The sequence below is a fragment of the Lycium ferocissimum genome, chromosome 2, assembly GCF_029784015.1.
Source record: "Lycium ferocissimum isolate CSIRO_LF1 chromosome 2, AGI_CSIRO_Lferr_CH_V1, whole genome shotgun sequence".
NCBI lineage: Eukaryota > Viridiplantae > Streptophyta > Magnoliopsida > Solanales > Solanaceae > Lycium > Lycium ferocissimum.
The window spans coordinates 43,556,510-43,576,414 of NC_081343.1; the positions used below are offsets into that span (position 1 = coordinate 43,556,510).

General features: G+C 34.2%; 1 protein-coding gene across 1 annotated transcript; it reads right to left on the reverse strand.

The window, feature by feature from the left end:
• Nucleotides 1-12,397: 12,397 nt before the first annotated feature.
• On the reverse strand, nt 12,398-13,714 carry LOC132047618 (acyltransferase Pun1-like). Its single transcript, XM_059438637.1, has one exon. It carries the CDS (start codon nt 13,712-13,714, stop codon nt 12,398-12,400), a length of 1,317 nt encoding a protein of 438 aa, XP_059294620.1.
• Nucleotides 13,715-19,905: the final 6,191 nt, after the last annotated feature.

The following is a 19,905-nucleotide window of genomic DNA, read 5'->3' on the forward strand; positions in this document are numbered from 1 at the left end:
ATATATATATATATATATATATATATATATATATATATATATATATATATATATATATATATATATATATACACACACACCACACAAGAAGAGACAATATTATAGTATCATATATACTTGCATACACTCAAGTTGTGCACTTTGTATTACATTAAAGGACACAATTAAAGAATCTTGCTCCAACAAGGACTACTAAGTTTATTTTTATTTTTACTTTAGGCGTCATGTATTAGAAATACAACGCTCGATTAATCCAAAATTGCATCGGATATGCACACTAGAGGGGATAAAATGCTTCCCATCCCGAGACCTCTGATTAAAAATGGGGATAATCCCACCTTCAAAGCACACTCCTCTGTGGTAAGGAGAAATTAGCCAAGTACGTAGTTGGTATTCATTTATGCTTTTTAAAAATTCTTGTTGCTATTCATTGTTTCATAGGCTGAAAAAATGACACTTTCTCTGTGGCTCCGCTGGTATCAAATCAAATGCCTAATGGATGTTTCAAAATAATTAAACTCCATTAGCTAGCTTATTGAGTTTCACTCTGCGAATCTTCTTGAGTTTGTTTCAAGCTAAAATTAATTATGTAACAACTGAGCTAATCAAATTGGTTCATTGATTGTAACTACTCTCTTTTAATCCTCCCCTTTTTAAAGGAATTTGATAGGATAAGATTCCATATCATCTCAGATGTACTTGGACAAAAATGTATCATCAATCTTCTTATTATGTCCTTTCGTTTTGTTGATTCGTCTAACAATGGATTCTAAGAAAGTGAATTTAATAACCAAATTATGAACAATGATGAGGGACGGGTACAAACTGCATACTGCTCGATGATTTCATAGCAACAATTTTCTTTAATTTGATCTCAAATTGACTCATCTGTATGATTTATGCTCTTAAACCCCAAGCCTCTACATAATGCATGTATACTTCATTCATCTAGAGTCAGATTTTTTATTTTTTATTTTTTTTATTTTTACTTTTTCATTTTAACCTTAATGACATTTTCTTATAGGATTGCATTACATGTTTAAGATCATAAGATTTAAAGGGTGTTTTATTTTTATGTTATACGCATCTTTAGTTTAAGAGTACCACAAGATTAACAAAATTCTTTTCAGTCATTTAAACTTAGTGTCTATTTAAGGTAAGAATATAAAATGAGACGGCTATAGTACTAGAAAACAAAATTCACGCCATTATATATTGAGACAATATGCAATATGAGATGAATATATGACACTCACCATCAATGGTTGTGCTTTAACCATAGGTCTCGGATCCAAACCCTGAAAATAAAGTTGTATTTGATAAGGAGCATTTTATTTCCCAAAGTGGAACTATTCAACTTGAATTTGGATTAATTGAGCCCCAAAATGAATACCAGACATCAATTGAGAAAAAAAAAATGCAGTAGAATGTTAAGAACTCAGAGCCCACATCATCACAGTTAATATTGCAGAGTCCCTCATAAGCGGCTGGGATTCTTGCAAGGGATAACTCCAAGTAGTTAGTAGTTAGCGTAGCTCTATGTGTGCAGCTGTTTAAAATACAAACCATATTTGGAATCTAATTGGTTTCTTCATTCTTGTTGCTGTGTTCGAGGAATCGCGATACATTTCGAGTGAAAATTAAACAACTATAATTATCATGAAAAATAAAGCGAATAATAATGAATTTGTTAGTAAATGTGTCAGTAGTACTAGGGCTGTGCAAATTTTGGGTCAAACCAGTAACCCGTACCCATAATAGGGTTAATGGTTCGGGTTATTGGTTTGTTGGTTTTGTAACGCGTCAGTGTTCTATGATTATTCGGTTATTGGTTCAAGCCTCAGTTTGACCACTTTCTATAATGGGTTATTAACCTGACCCGATAAGAAAGTTAAAGCTAATAATGTGCGTAATCAAATATCATAGGGACTAAAATGAGAATTTGCCAATAACTGAGGGATCAAAATGCTTTTAGCCCTTCCTAAAAGGTTGAATAATATGTACCAATATATTGTTGTAGTTCAATCACGTATGTTTAAGAACCAAGTAGATACGGAAGAACGGGATTTAGTCTTTACACTGATAGAAACATAACCTAATATTGTACTAATCACATTTAAAATAGGCACAATTAGGGTTGTTCAAAATTGAACTGTAGCCAATAAATCAATCGCAAAATTAGCTAATTGGTATTGAGTTATCGGATTAACGGTAACAAATTAAAATTTTATAATTAACAGTTTATTTGTGCGGGGGCGGAATACTCAATTTCCTTATCGGATAGATCATTAACCCGTTAGGAATTATCATATATATACATTTTTAACCCTAAGTATAGAGTGTGAAATCAATTTCTAACTAGGGAATCAATTTCTTAGTTATAAGTAAGGTAGTTTTTGGCTTTAGTTTGTGCTAAGTTTCATTAATTATTTTGAGCATTTTCTTGGCCTTTCTCTTCTTCAAGCACCTCCGCATTTCCTTTTTCTTGCGATAATAGTGCTTCTGATGCTTGTTCTAGTGCTAAGGATTCATAGCATTTGAGAATTTTGAATGGAACCTTTGAAAGAGAAGGAGAAGTTTTAGGAAATACCAATGTTGGAAATTCCTCTCAGAAGGTGAAAATGAAGAAGCCGAAATAACAAATCACACTCATATATTTAATGGGTCTCAAGTTGATAAAGATGTAACAAAATTTAACGTCGCTAATGTAAATTCGTCGGTAGAAGTTGGACTAGATATTGTGATTTTATTTTTTATTATCTCTTAGATTTAACCGATACACTGGTTGATAACCGCTCAATAACTACTAACCAGATACCGCGCCACTCGATATCTTATTGGTTGGCTATAGTACATTTAAAAGCCGATAACAGATAAACCGAACCGTTAAATATAATTATCCGCCTTATCCGTCCAATAAGCAGCCCTAAGCACAACCACAATATTAGGGTAACGTTGCAGATTTTGGTGTCATGAAGGCTCTTTTGAATAACATTAAGTTAATGCTGATTGTGCAAATTAGTACAACCAGTAGCTTAATTAACAAACACATAATCTTTCACATACTCAGATGTGTAAATCTTGCCCAAATTATAGAGAAGATTGTACAATTAATTTAACGAATGCTTACATATCAATACTTGAATCAACAATTCCTTGTCAAAAGTTAGTGTTTGGATTGCTTGTTCGTGTTTACAGAAAATATGTCTTGTCTATGCTCTAAAATTGACCAGCAAATGTATGCATTTTAGGCCGATTTTACCATCAACTGGAAATGTATTAGGCCTATTTTACCGTCAAATGAAAATATGCTTTTTTTCCTGGGAAAAACTATTCAATATCTCCGACAAATCATTGAATATTAAATACAAGCTTCTCTTATTCTCAATTTGAGTTACCATGGTGTTTTGACTTGTTCATGTTGTTTTCCGGTTACATTTAGTTGGTTTTGCAGCCATAGTTGTTTTCAAAGGAGATATTTGAGTGACTTTATAGTGACAAAAAGTAGTTTAGTGACTTTTATAAGAAGAAAATATAAGTTCAATGATCATTTTGAGAAATTTATAATGTGCTGATCAAGGGCGTTTCAGTGAAATTAGTAGCAAAAAGCTAAATTTTAATCCGAGGCCTTAAGTATATATACAACAAAATAAATTACGTCTCACTAGCCTCTTCATGCATTCTGCAGCCTGTTCTTTTGAACCAATCACTATTTTTTGCCTAACTCTACCTACAAGAAAATATGGCCTAAATGAAATGATTTGCTTTAGCTGAGGAGGGAACATTATAAAAGTTTATCATAAGAATCAAAATAACTAAATAGATATGTCTTTTCTCTAGGGATGAGATGAACACAAAATCCAACATGGTATCAGGATCCAGACGTGAGAGTTACATATGTAAAATAACTAAATAAAAGTGTATATTCACTAATGAGGCACAATTCAACAGTAACTACTAACAAGAAATAAAATCTGAAAGAGCAGGCAATTTTTAAGATTAATTTTTCCCACAAAATCCACTCTTTTTGCATTTGAAATACAAACCAGAGTCGTCCAGAATTCTCTTATTTCCAAGCTTCATGGCCATCTCACCTCTAATTGATGAAGGAAGAGAAGAAACTAAGGTGGAAGCACTAGAAAATCCACAATCCTGAATTGGATAAACTAAAACATGTCAATCTTTAAGATTGACTTGACCTTGATTTTCCTAGTTACATATTCTTGACAGAGGTATAATCAAAATCAATTTCCTCGGATCCATTGAATCGTGCTAGAAAACATAACCTTACGTCTAACTAGCCTCTTCATGCACTCAACAGTATGTTCTTTTGAACCATTCACTACTTGTTGCCTAACTCTACCAACAAGAAAATATGACATAAGTGAAATGATCATTTTAAGGAATTTATAATGCGCTAATCAAGGGCGTCTCGGTAAAATTAGTAACCTAAAGCTAAATTTTAGTCCGAGGACTTAAGTATATACAACTACATAAAAAAATTGTGTTGCCTTTTTATTTTTTTATACTTGTTGCCTAAACTTCACATAGTAACATTAATATTTATAATAGTGAGGACCAATTCAAGTTATTAAGATGTTAGCCATGTGTTTTAAATGTTAAAATATATTAGTAGTATCTCAAAAAGAATAAGAATCAATTTTGGAATTTCTCTAACATCTGTTATTAAGTTTGGTCAAGATAATTAATACAAATATTGAATTACTTTAATGATTTTATTAAAGAGGAAAAATGCAGTTGCCAAACGTTTGGAAATTTAGTTTGATCATTTCAATTGCCTTTATGGCCATTATTTCTCTTAAATTTGTAGACGTTGGCAGAAGATTAAAAAGCTCACTCTCTTGCTTTATATATGATTTTACGGATTCATCTTTAAAGTGTGAAAAATATAGCAGAAATACTTCTTATAATTTTGTATTGCTGGGTTTTCTTTGAGATAAATCTTTGTTAGATTCTGGCTCATAGTTTTGTACTAGAAGAGCTTGTTGAATTCTGGGGATACACCCATACCAGGTGAAATATCCTTAAGGATAGTGTCTTAATTGACATGCCTCAAGAATTTCCCGACAAGGTTCGTGATCAAGTATTAAGAGTTTCCCTTAAGTGTTCGTGATCAAGTATTTTCCGCAAGATTTCCAACAATCTTAAGGATACTTCATACTATGTTCTTATGGAAAATACCAATTACAAAGAAGGCCAGAATGGCTGGCTGATTTTTCAACACGTTGTCAACATGGAGCTTTAACCAATACCATCATCATTGTAAGTGGAGGTTAATTTTCTTCTCTAAGAAAATTGAAGGTACGCAGTTTCCATACCTATGTGTTGAATATATACTGACAGAATAATTCTAATGTCTAGTGGTTCAAAATTAAAATTTTCCGGTGAGATGCACATACGTGTATATATTGGTCAAGACTCTACTACATATATAAATGGAGTATTATTTAAGTAATTAAATATCGAGCCAGAAGTATTTCTATATTAAGAACTTAGGAAAAGTAATAAGCATGGACATATGATAACTATTAAGAATTTGAGTTTGCCTTATGAGTTATGACCATCAGTGATATTGTAAATAGTGCAAAAATGTTAATTTGAACTATGTAGTAGATGACTGCCTTCTCTGTTTGGAAAGAAGACAACAGTGCAGTTTAGGGGGGAATTTTTTTTTACCTCTTTGAGTGAGAAAATTCTTAAAGATCCTTTTGAGGATATATTTGATTCTTCCAAAAAGTGTTTATTGGACGATCTCCTTTTGGTATATATATATTTGTGTTGTTATTATTTAGGTAATTCTTAATAATTTTCAAATCGTTTGAGTGTTTTGTGAATAATTTATATTTGAGGTGTTAAGCTGAATGTAGATGCATATGTTTTAATATATAGTTATTGTGATGAAATTCTTGAAAAAATATTTTGAGTGTGGCAAACTAAGCTATTATACCCCTCGATGTAGAAGAAAATTCAAAGAAATGATAATCTCGCTAAGTAAAATAAAATTGACTAAACAGATGATATAATTATTGTGATCATTTCTCAAGTGAATCTTGTGGCTAATGTGAGATATTAGGTGTTAGATGACTGTGGTGCTACTAAGCATATTTGTGCTACCAAAATAATTTTGTGTCACCCAAGTTGAAGAAGAACAATGATTTATTATGTTGGTGATTTCTAGAACTACTCAATTTCTTGGAATGAAAAAGTTCTTCTTAAAATCACTTCTGAAAAACATTAGCGTTAATTGAGTAGGTACATGTTCCTACTATGGTTTCTACGAAATTGTGACAGGTTTCTAGAGCACTCATGAATACCAAGACACGCGCATGGCCTCTTAGCGCAAAACCGCGATAACAACAAAGATTGTGTGAGTATAATGTGATAGAATAAGACCCTAGACTTACAAAAGAATTCTTGGTTCATAGAAGTTCTAAACTTCATCAATTGTTCTGTAAGTTTAATCTTGTTTTGTCTAGGTCTGGTTCATAGTCTACGAGACACCAGATTCGACACATTGTACTCATATTTGAAAACCCGGTAAAACGTCTCATTTAATAGTATTCCAAAAAGTTAATTTTATTTTATTTCTTATTATTCTTTTTGAGATATGTGGGGGATTGTTAAAAAATATTAGTAGTATCTCAAAAGGAATAAGAATCAATTTTGGAATTTCTCTAGCATCTGTTATTAAGTTTGGTCAAGATAATTAATACAAATATTGAATTGCTTTAATGATTTTATTAAAGAGGAAAAATGCAGTTGCCAAACGTTTGGAAATTTAGTTTGATCATTTCAATTGCCTTTTTTATGGCCATTATTTCTCTTAAATTTGTAGACGTTGGCAGAAGATTAAAAAGCTCACTCTTTTGCTTTATATATGATTTTACGGATTCATCTTTAAAGGGTGAAAAATACAGCAGAAATGCTACTTATAATTTTGTATTGCTGGGTTTTCTTTGAGATAAATCTTTGTTATATTTTGGCTCCTAGTTTTGTACTAGAAGAGCTTGTTGAATCCTGGGGAATACACCCATACCGGGTGAAATATCCTTAAGGACAGTGTCTTAATTGACATGCCTCAAGCTTTCAAGAATTTCTTGCAAGGTTCGTGATCAAGTATTTTCCGACAAGGTTCGTGATCAAGTATTAAGAGTTTCCTACAAGTGTTCGTGATCAAGTATTTTCCGTAAGATTTCCAACATTAAACACATTACCTTCGATGTTGTTGAAAAAACTTTATTTAACTCCCCGATGGTAAGATCAGTGACTTCCTCCCCCTCTCCCCCCGACATCTAGCCACTCCGACCGGCTCCTCTATCGCCGCCGACGATGACCGGAGCCTCTGTCGCCGCCAACGACGCCGGCCAGATTTATTTCTCTCTTCTTCTCTTTTCTTCTCTTTTCTTCCCTTTTCTTTCCTGCAACTGGAAACCTTTCTCCCGTAGGTTTTCTAGTCAGGCCTGCACAGGTACCCAAGTCCCCGGCAGAGTACAGCGGTGAACAATATTTTTAGCGGTGAACAAGTTCCATTTACCTGGAGTTGGTACCTCCGGTAGCCCGTACCCATTCCGCCTTTTAGCTTTATAATTTTTGCCTGCCCTACTATACCAAATGTTTATTTCAATTTCTTGCCTTTAGCTCTAACTGTTGCTTTAGTATTGATCCTTATTTGTCTTAGATAAACCTTTAACTAGTGTATATTTGCTTTAGTGGCTTTAGTGAGGGATGGTAGACTAGGGTCATGTTCACGGTCGGGGTCGGGGACTAGGTGGGTTAAGGGAGCTTCTAGGTTGAGAGTAGGGTCCTGGAACATCGGGACTTTAACGGGAAAGTCCATAGAACTAGTTAAGATTCTTAAGAAGAGGAGGATTAATATTGCTTGCGTCCAAGAGACTAAATGGGTAGGGCCTAAAGCTAAGGATGTGGACGGGTATAAGCTTTGGTTCTCGGGTAGGTCGGGGTATAGGAATGGGGTAGGTATCTTAGTTGATAGTGAGCTGAGGGATCAGGTGGTAGAGGTCAGGAAGGTCAATGACAAGATGATGGCGATTAAGTTGGTCGTTGGAAGGTTCACCTGGAATATTATTAGTGCTTACGCGCTCCAAGCGGGCTTGGACGAGAAGGAAAAAAGGCGCTTTTGGGAGGATTTGGATGAAGTGGTGGGAGGTTTACCGCCTACGGAGAAGGTATTCATAGGAGGAGATTTCAATGGACACATTGGGTCCGTGTCGAGGGGTTATGACGATGTGTTTAGGGGTTTTGGCTTCGGAGACAGGAACGGAGGAGAAGTCTCACTTTTGGATTTTGCAAAGGCTTTTGGTTTGGTGGTAGCCAACTCGAGGTTCCCAAAGAAGGAGGAGCACTTGGTAACCTTCTGTAGCTCGCTGGCTGCGACGCAGATAGACTATTTGCTCCTTAGAAAAGATGATAAAGGTCTTTGTAAAGACTGCAAGGTCGTTCCAAGTGAGAATTTTACGACCCAACATAAGCTATTGGTGATGAATTTGGAGATAAAGAGGAAGAAGAAGAAGAAGAAAAAGAAAAGGGTCGTAGATGACCGGTCGAGGATCAGGTGGGGGAGTTTGACTCTGTCTAGCGCCCAAGAGATAGGGGAGAAGTTGATGGCTTTGGGGGCGTGGGAGAGTAGAGGAGACGCGACCAGTATGTGGGATAGGACGTCCAGTTGCATTAGAGAAGCAGCTAGAGAGGTTCTGGGGGTCTCGAGAGGTCGCCGTGGTGGGCACCGAGGGGATTGGTGGTGGAACGGAGCAATCCAAGGGAAGGTGGAAGCAAAGAAGTAGGCATATGCGAAGTTAGTAGACAACAAAGATGATGAAGAGAAGCGGACGAATAGGGAAAAGTATAAGATAGCGAGAAAGGAAGTGAAGTTGGCGGTTTCGGCAGCAAAAACGGCAGCTTTTGAATGCCTATATGCAGAACTAGAGGACAGAGGCGGGGATAAAAAGTTTTTCAGGCTGGACAAGGCGAGAGAAAGGAAGGCACGTGATCTAGATCAAGTGAAGTGCATCAAGGATGAGGATGACAAAGTGCTGGTGGAGGAAGCTCTCATTAAACGGAGATGGTAATCGTACTTCCATAAACTCTTGAACGAAGAAGGGGTCAGCGACATTGTGTTGGGAGAGTTGGAGTACTCTGAGAGGCATCGTGATTTTGGGTATTGTAGGAGTATAAGGATTGATGAAGTTAAGGGTGTTGTTCGTCGGATGCGCAGGGGAAGAGCGACCGGACGTGACGAGATTCCTAGGGAATTTTGGAAGTGTGCAGGCAGGGCAGGTTTGGAGTGGCTGACTGGGTTGTTTAATGTCATTTTCAAGACGGCGAAGATGCCCGAAGAATGGAGGTGGAGTACAATGATTCCTTTGTACAAGAACAAGGGCAACATTCAAAGCTGCAACAACTATATAGGTATCAAGCTGCTAAGTCACACTATGAAAGTGTGGGAAAGGGTGGTAGAGATGAGGGTGAGGCGAGGCGTGTCTATTTCAGAGAACCAGTTCGGATTCATGCCAGGGTGCTCTACTGCGGAAGCCATTCATATTGTTAGGAGATTGGTGTAGCAGTATAGGGAGCGGAAGAGGGACTTGCATATGGTATTCATCGACCTAGAGAAGGCTTACGACAGAGTGCCAAGAGAGATTTTATGGAAATGCTTGGAGGCTAAAGGTGTACCTGTGGCGTACATTAGAGCGATCAAGGACATGTATGAGGGAGCCAAAACCAGGGTAAGGACAGTAGGAAGAGACTCGGAGCACTTCCCAGTTCTAATGGGTTTGCATCAGGGATCAGCTCTTAGCTCGTTTCTATTTGCCTTGGTAATCGATGAATTGACGCGACAAATTCAAGGTGAGGTGCTATGATGTATGTTGTTCGCGGATGACATAGTCTTGATTGACGAGACTCGTAGCGGAGTTAACACTAAGCTAGAGGGTTGGAGGCAGACGTTGGAGTCTAAAGGATTCAAGCTGAGTACGACCAAGACGGAGTACATGGAGTGCAGGTTCAGTGGCGTACCAAATGAGGCTGACGTGGAAGTGAGGCTTGGTACCCAGGTCATCCAAAAGAAAGAAAGTTTCAAGTACATTGGGTCTATTATACAAGTAAATGGGGATATCGACGATGATGTCACTCATCGTATTGGTGCGGGGTGGATGAAATGGAGGCTCGCTTCTGAAGTGCTGTGTGACAAGAAAGTGCCACCAAAACTTAAGGGAAAGTTCTACAAAGTGGTGGTTAGACCGACTTTGTTGTACGGGGCAGAATGTTGGCCAGTTAAGAACTCTCATATGCAGAAGATAAAAGTCGCGAAAATGAGAATGTTGCGGTGGATGTGTAGGCACACTAAGAGAGATAAGATTAGGAATGAAGACATCCGGGACAAGGTGGGAGTGGCATCGGTGGAGGACAAGATGCGGGAAGCGAGACTGAGATAGTTTGGGCATGTGAAGAGGAGAGACACAGATGCACCAGTACGGAGGTGTGAGAGGTTGGCTATGGACGGTCTCAGGAAAGGTAGAGGTAGGCCAATGAAGTATTGGGAGATGTGATTAGACAGGACATGACGCAGTTTCAGCTTACCGCGGACATGACCTTAGATAGGAGGTTGTGGAGGGCTCAGATTAGGATAGAAGGCTAGTAAGGCTAGTAGGTAGTCTCACTTATTCTCCCACTCTAGTGGTCGTAGTTTTGCTCTATCGTTTATTTCCCTTTGATTTCTGCTTATATTTGTTGGCTCTTTGCTCTTGTTAATTCTTATTTTTCTCATTATTTTGATATGTTTGTCCTTATCTGACTCTTTTGTCTTGTTTTCTCTTGAACTGAGGGTCTTTCGGAAATAGCCTCCCTACCTCTCAAGGTGGGGGTAAGGTCTGCGTACACTTTACCCTCCCCAGACCCCACATTGTGGGATTTCACTAGGTTTGTTGTTGTTGAAGATTTGAGTAATTTAGTTCAAAGTTCTAAAATATTTCTCTTAAAAAGTAGATAGTTTTTTCTTTCTTTTATTAGAATATTTTGTAATGCTTTCTGCAACCTTCAATATTATCTAAGAGATACTAATATCAAAAAATTCATCGGTAAAAATTTTTGGGGCCTCAAATGTTTGGGGCTAAAGCAAAGGCTTTACCAGTCTCACCCTTGAGTCAAATATATCCTTCTACTTTAGTTTATTGGCTAACTTTGCCGTCCATTAGCCAAAGTGATCAAATATACCCCTCCGTTAGCCAAAGTGTTCACTTATACCCTTAAGTGGATGGAAATCTCCAATGCAGCCAAAATTACCCATTTAATTAATAATACCCATGCCCCATATTATAACCCGCCCCGACCCGAAAAATAATTTGACCCCACCCAAATATAGCCCTCTACGCATTCTTTCTATTCTAGATCTGTTTTTTTTTTTTTTTTTTTTTTTTTTTTTTTTAATTGTTGTGAATTGTGTTTGGGTGTAGTTTCTGTTTAGTTTGATTAGTAAATGGATTTAATTAGAATACATCTTATTTGGTGAGATTTGTTTCAGAGGAATGGTGATACGTTTAATTTCTGTTAGTTCTTATTGATTAATGAAATCTAAAGCTACGGTTTACTAGTTGTACATTGTGCATGTGTAGCATTTATTTGTGAGTATCTGGATTAATATTTTGTATTCTTTTGGTGTAAATTTCGTAGTAGGATCCAATGGCTTGATTTAAATATAACGAGAGTGATACTGCATGTGATGTTAATGGAGGGATTTACGTGTGTTAAGAGGCATTTAAGTGGCAGCTGATAGTTGTTTCTATCTAATAGAAAGAATGCGTAGAGAGGTATATTTGGATGGGGTCAAATTATTTTCGGGTCAGGGTACAGCGGGTTATAATATGGTACATGGGTATTTTTAATTAAATGGGCAGGGTACAGCGGGTTATAATATGGTACATGGGTATTTTTAATTAAATGGGTAAGTTTAGCTGAATTGGGGATTTCCATCCAATTGAGCGTAAAAGTGAACACTTTGGCAGATGGAGGGGTATAGTTGATCACTTTGGCTAACGGACGGCAAAGTTAGCCAATAAACTAAAGTAGGAGGGTATACTTGACCCTTTTCCCCAAATAAATTGTATTAATTCCTTTGTTTTTTTTTTGGTACATTTCTTTTTGGTACAAAGAAAGCATGTAGTGTAGCGATAAAGGTGGTGGAAAAATTGTGCTAGGTTATACATATTCAAATCATAACCTTTAGCTATTATTGATGGAAAAAACAACATAAAGAGTTTTATCACGACTCAAACTAGGGGCAGTAACTGGTACACGACATGCGGGTTTCCCTCGTTATGTCGCGACATAAACATAGAAATACTAATGGTGTTTTCTAAGTTAGCTAATAACTTGTAATTGGAGTAGCAAACTCAATAAATTCTTCATTACCCTCTAATGCTAACATGTGCTCTTCTTCTAATGTTACCATTGCTTCAACACCATTAAGACTTTTATCAGCACTCAAGAAGAAGCTATTCTTCCATGGACCAAATGGTGATGACACTCTCTCTGGTTTTCCCCATCCAAAATCTATACTATAACCCGAAAACTTGCACATGTTGCTGCATAAGTACATGTCGAAGTCTTCAGTATCGAACAACGGCCTTCCATTTTTAGTGCATCCCTCTATTTCCATCACTAAGTCATTTTGTCGAACAGGATCTTTCTTGTAAAATGATTCGAGTTCTTTCCTAAGGTTGTGGACCAATGTTGGTATTTTCATCTCATCTTCCTCAGTCACGATGAGTAAACAACCACTCAAGAGGTTCCCTATAGAGTTTTGTGGCAAAGGGGGCACGATTAGAGGGCGTATATCAACGTCGTTTAACATCATGGACGGGCGAAATGAAACAGAATTCTTGATTCTTGATGCTGCTTTAGTGGCGAACTTGAACAAAATTGCACTCACAACTTCAGCGCGAGTAGGATTTTTGACCCCCGATTCAGCTGCAACTATTGTTCTAAGCGCGCGTAACTTGGAGCCAGAGAAAAGGAACTTCCTATGTGTACAATTTTTTGTGTTGGATAGAAAAACAGGATCAGACAGAGGACTATTACGCGATGGGAAGATTGAATCTCCAACGAATTCAGGACGAGGAATTATGTTTGGATCGCGTGTTGCTCTAGCCCAATCGCGTAAGAAACTAGCTGCAGAGCTGCCATCACCAATCTTATGTGACAAACACGTGCTAACAGCAATTCCTCCACAACCGAAATGGCTCAACTGAGCCACAAGTAGACTTCCATCGAACGAATTCTTCCAAGGTAAATTTTTTGGGAAAACATTGCAGGTTTCTGTATGATGATCATAAGGGCGATTTAGTATTTCAGACATTGGACGCGAAATGTAAACGTTGTAAAAGTCGACCCCCTTGTCGTTGCATTCAATCGTGGCACTGTCTTTCATAGACCCTGCATAGGGGTAATATGAGGCTAAAGTTCTTGCAAGAGAACTTTGTAATGTGTTAGTTATTTGGGCAAGTTCTAGTACTTGTTGCGGCTGTTTAGTATAGAAAAAGACTAGAGGAATGTATAAATGACTCAACGATTGGTCAACAAAAGAGAGCTTGTGATATTTGAGAGGAGAAGGAGAGGGTGAAGAAGGCTTCACAATGGTTTTTTCATGAATTGAAACAAGTTGTGATGGAATTGCAGCCATGTTTTCCTTGGATTGAACAAATCTAGCTGATATATATATATATATATATATATATATATATATACATATATAGTATCAGACATGATATAGGTCAGACACGGATATTTAAAGGATTTTAAGTTATACAATTGCAACTTAAATTTTTTCACTTACGATTTTTTTTTAAAAATAAAAATAAAAAACTGAATATTAAAAAATGAGTTTTAAAACAATGAAAATCCCATTTAAAAAAAAAAAAAATAAAAACATTGATTAAAAAATCGTTTTCTTTTAAAAAAGAATTTTTAATTTTTTAAAAAAAAAAATTGAAAATTTGTTTTTTTTTTTAAAACAAAAAGAAAAAAAAACTGAAAAATGATTTTTTTTTTTAAATATGGAAAAATGGATTTGTTAAAAATATGGAAAACTTGATTTTTTTTTATCTTAAAAAATCTTGATTTCATTTTCTTAGTTTTTCAAATAAAATCTGGAAAAATATTTTTCAAATTAAAAAATTAACTCTCAAATAAGACTAGATTTATTTTCAAATTTTTAAGAAAATGCATTTTTAAGAAAAAAAAAATTAAGTTTTCCCCTTTTTTTATGTTTCACCTCTCAAAAGAGTACACTCTTTTACCACATCAAATAGCGAATTATTCCGATTTAAATAAGTTTAGAGGTAATAAATAGTTTTTATATTTTATCCCGATATTTAAAGGATTTTAAGTTATACAATTGCAACGTAAAGATTTTTACAATGTCACGGTAGTTTAATTTGCAAAAGCAGGTTTGTCACCATTTTTATCTTGTTACAAATTAATAACTCTCATAGAAGTTATGGGTAATCACCTAATAAGCGATCTGATTGTGTAAATAGTTTTTATATTTTCAGTGTGTAAATATGGGGGGAGGCAGAGGGATGCAACGGGGTTCAATTGAACCCCATTTAAAAAAATTATAAATGAAATATATATAAGTTATGTTGAATTCCCTTGACATAGAACATTTTTTTCTAAATTTTTTTTTTAATTCGATCTTAAGTCCGCCGCTAAAGCTTAAACTCTATCTTAAATGCTTATTTGTGAAGGCTACATCTCAAAGTTATATTTAATCATAATATTTAGCAAAGAATCTTTGTTCCAGAAAGGGCCAGCTAAGGCTGGACGTTATAGGCGACATGATCAACACAATTTATCTTTGATAATATCCTCACGAATTGAAGTTCACTACGAGTCATTGTTATGTAGTTTTTTTAAGTTGAAAATGAAGATCAAATTCTATTGGTGCATGACTTCTTGTACAATATTTTGGGGGGCAAGAAATCAATTTAATATGCATTTTTATGCGTACGTTCACAAAGTATGTTATGTTCAATAAAAACAAAACTTTACACACTAATTTTTGGGTTACCGCTTTAATCAGTAATTAATGACTTTGCAGATAAGAATTTATATATAATATAAAGCTAGGCATAGACAAGGTGATGTGACACCTCTTTATGATCAGCATTGCTATTTATCTTTTTGTGGATTTTTTTGCCTTTTTCTCCTAATTTTTCTGTTTTTAAAAAATTTGAAAGTGGCTAATAATTATATTATTAAACAAGGAGAAAATTGTTGCATTATTAAACTGTAGGAACCCATTATATACGGCCTCTTCCCCTAAAATAGGAACCCACTATTAACTTTTACAAAATTTGTGGAAGAAGGTTGAAACTTTCTAGCCAGGGTTACTTCTTTATTGGTAATAGTTGAATGAGTCATTTCAAGGGCTGCTGGTTTCTTATTTTTTTTGGTGATTCTTAGTCCCAGGTCTGCATTTTTTCTTTCTTTCTAAAAGTTAGTCGTACCGTTTTTGTTTCGATAAAGTGTTATTCCACAATCTTTTTCCTTTTGGTGTATATATTTATCCAATAGAAGTTTAATTTGTTTGCAAATCTCTGTTTGGACATAATTTCTTTTAAAATAGTTATTACACGTAGAATAGCAAAAAAGTTTGAGAAGACAAAGTGATGTTGATTAAATTTAACAAAATCACGGAAAACATAATACGATCTCAAGACAATTAACAAGTTAATTATAAGAATTTTTCCTCCATAACTCAAACGTTTTATGTATGGCTGGGTTTACAATTTTCGTCAGTTTTAATTTCCGTATTTCTTCGCCATTCATCATCATCTTCCCATCTTTATTTATAATAAATAACAATTGTCTCTCTGATTGTAAAATCTGGCTTACTTAACTGGGGTAAGCTAACGGGTCTTTGCTTTCGTGTGTTGATTGCAAAAGAAGATTCACGAGACTTTTAGCAATAATTTGATATGAAGATCGTTACACCATCAAATTCAAGATTGTTCTCAAAATCTTTAGAAACTGGAAAAGGTATAAGTCCTCTGTCCTAATTTATGTGAAATTCTTCGCTTTTTAAGAGGTAAATTATGTAAATTTGGACCAAACTAATTTGAAACTATTGTTATCATATTGGCATGAGAAGATATCTTTAATTCAATTTTATAATACTTAATTGATTTAATCCAACATAGAAGCCAAATTAGTCACATAATTTGGGACGGAAGGAGTATATTTTTTTCCTCTTAACTCAAGGTGTTAAATTGTCCAGCTTTTCTTATTTTTAGAAGTTGGTTTTAACTCTAACTGGGATGAGCTTTTGTTTTATTTGGTGCCTTGTGATTAGGGTCAGATTAATTTTTTTTTGACAGATTATAAGTTGGTGTCTGTGTATATGTTGTTACCCCTACCAAATCAACAAATTATAAATGTTATACAAGATTCGTAAAGTGATTTAAAAAAAAAAAAAGAATGACAAAACAAAAGCTATCACGACTCTTAAAAACTCCCATGCCATTTTTATTCCTACCGATCTCTTCCCCTTGCACCAGTACATGTGAGTTTGTTTTTTAAATTTGAAATCGTCATAAAAAAAATTGACAGTTTATAACTGTAAAATATTTGCAGATATTGAGGTATCCATTTTTATAAATTTTTTGTGATTTTACTTTTTTTTTTTTTTTTTTTTTTTTAAAAAAAAAAATTTCAGGTCAATGTGCTTAGAGAGAGGCTCACGCCTAATAAGCACGTGCATTCATAATTTTTTTTATGGATATTGTATTCAATATCTTTGTGTATTTAAAGAAGAAAAAAATGTCTAGCTTTAAAATTATTCCTTACTGTTTTATTGATCGCCATGTACATATCATTAGTTCTCTTAAATTACTTTACTTCGTATTGTTTGGTTTGTAATCTTTTTGAAATTTTAATTTGTTGTATGTGTCAAGTTAATGTTCTCAGAGAAGTTTAAGGCTGACAAATATGTTATGCTTTTATTGCTCTTTTTCGCCTTCTTTCTTCAATAAATATACAATTGTTATGCTTATTAGCATGTTTTACTTTTTGTGCATCTATCTGTAAAATTTTATTCCCTTGGAAGAAATAAATATTTTAAATTAAATGTGGAGATTATCTATATTTTTATTTTTTATGTCAAACTTTTTGTAACTTTTATTTTTCTTTCATTAAATCTATAATTTTTATGTGTAAAATATTTTTTTTCAATGTCGTGAAGCGCGGGTAAGTATACTAGTTTAAGATAAGTATAGCATATATGAAGAATTCCTTAAAGGAGCATGCTTGTACGATACGTGGTTAGGAAGGGATAATTAAGGCCAGTCATGTATGGTTAGTATTGGACAGAGGATATGTGTAGTTAGGAGGAGATAATTAAGGCCAGTTATGTATGATTAGTATTGGGCAGAGGATACGTGCTTATTTACCATCAGATTTCTTTATAACGACATTCGTTTGTACGAATATTTTTTTGGTTGCTATAACAAAGTATTATTCTAAATAACGTATAGTATAAAATTACATGAAAAATTAATTCCCCATAAAACTTAGTCATTATAGTGAAATGTCATTATAGAAGATGAATGTTATAGAGAGATCTGACCGTAGTACTTTATTTATGTGATGATAATTTCTTTATTAAATATATAGTTTCCAAGCTTGCTACTAATAACACATTCTTATATTCAAAAAATAATTTAATTTAAATGATCTTATTTTATCCCTTTAATGAGAAGATTCTATAGCCAGTACACAAATGTTACCTCACATCTAAAATCACAAATTTCAAAAGTTTTACAATGACAATATAATATTATGTGACATGTTTTTATACAATAACTTTCAAGATTCTAACTCAGTACTAAATTACATTACATCACATAAATTGAACCGGAGGGATCACAAATAAGATATATAACTCACTAGATAATTGGTGATAGGATTAAATTCTTATTTACCGTTAGCTAAATAACTTACACTCTCCTTGGATGGGATGGTCGTTACCCATGGTTTCATATATAATGTACAATGTGGTATTGTATAGTATCGTATTATATTATATTATATTGTACTGTATTAATAAAAATAACCTTTTGATAGACTGTATCATTTGTAGTGGTTTAATAATATTTTTATGGTTTGTTTTGACTATATTATACAATGTAATAACATGTAAATTTACTAAAATACCCTTAACCCTTTTATATATTAAGAAAATTAAGGTAAAGGATAAAATAGAAACTTTAAAGTAGGTGGAGGGTAGGGGGTGGGTGGGGGTGAGGAGTAGTGTGGGGTGGTGGGGGTAGTGGGTGGTAGGTGGTAGGGTGGGGGTTGGTGGAGTGGGGGTGGATGGATTTGGGTGTGATGAAGGGGGTGGGTGGGGTGGAGGTATAATAGGAAAATGAAATAAGCAATCACGCAAAAACCACCAAATCTGTGGTTAAAAAAGTTCAGTTTTTTCATGGTTATTTAACCATGAAATTACAACGTACTACAATAAAATTTTAAGAAAAATGCAAAAGAAACATGGTTTCGGAAACAATACAATAATAAACCATGAAAAACAACCATCCAAATCGGAGGTTAGTAGCTTAAAGTTGAAAATAAGCAGTGTTAATCGTAAAATTACGCTGTAATCATATTGATGAAACACACAATTATAAATTACCTTATACCATCCGTTCTATTTTATGTGTTATAATTTGAAATGCAAGGGTCAAATTAACTAATTTTCTATGTGAGTTTAAACATAGAATCTTCAAATCTTTTCAAATAAAATTTTCATATTTAGAAATTACGAAAAAGTATACTATAAGTCACAGTAATTAACAATTAAGCGTTATAAAAGAAAAAGTCATTTAGCTCTCCAAATAGTAACAATATTATAAAGAGTGGAACAAAAGATATATTAGGTGAAACATTAAAAAATTAAAGCCAGTAAACAAAATAAAAGGTAGAACTAGTAAATACAAAGGGGAAAATATTGTTTCATAATATCGTATTGTATTGTGTTATTTTGATGAATACAATATTTGAATAGATTGCAACGTTTCTCGTTGTTACATAATGCCATACATCAACAATTTAAAAAATAATTATAAAGAAAAGTAGGGTACATGGTAGAGTTATTATAAAATGATAGGGTAAAGGATAAAATAAGATTACTAAATAACAAGCAAGGGCAAAATGAGGAGAGAAAAAAAAGAAGGGGGGGGGGGGGGGGGGGGTTACTATGCGATCACACCAAATCACTGATTACTTAAAATGAGACTTTTCATCGTTACATAATGATGAATTTAACGATACGATACCACAAAAAATTAAGTACCAATCAAGACAAACATTGCATTTGAAGATAAGTTTTTCAAGTTTTGACATATTTTTAAGTGAAATCTTTTTTCATTCATAATCTTTTAACCTTTTTTTTTTCCAACTGAAATGCATGTCCAAACATAATTTCAACTTCCAAATTTTAGTTTTCAAATTTCAACCAAAATTATGTTCGAATGCCTGCTAATTATGTACACTTACCTCAAAAATTAAAGTTTTCAAATTTCAACCAAAATTATGTTCGAATGCCTGCTAAGTATGTACACTTACCTCGAAAACTAAAGTAAGTATTTCTTTTTAATTTGTCCAAAAAAGGACACTTTTTAAATTCAAAATTAATTTAACGTTAGACTTTGTATTTTATATATAGTCACACAAAGATCTACGAAAGCCCATATTAGATATAAACTCAACCCCGTATTAGATATAAACTCAACATAAATTCATTTTATTTGTAAACCCATTTTAAATAAGGAATAGTTACATGGTATAACTAACATCTAGTATGTATTATAATTC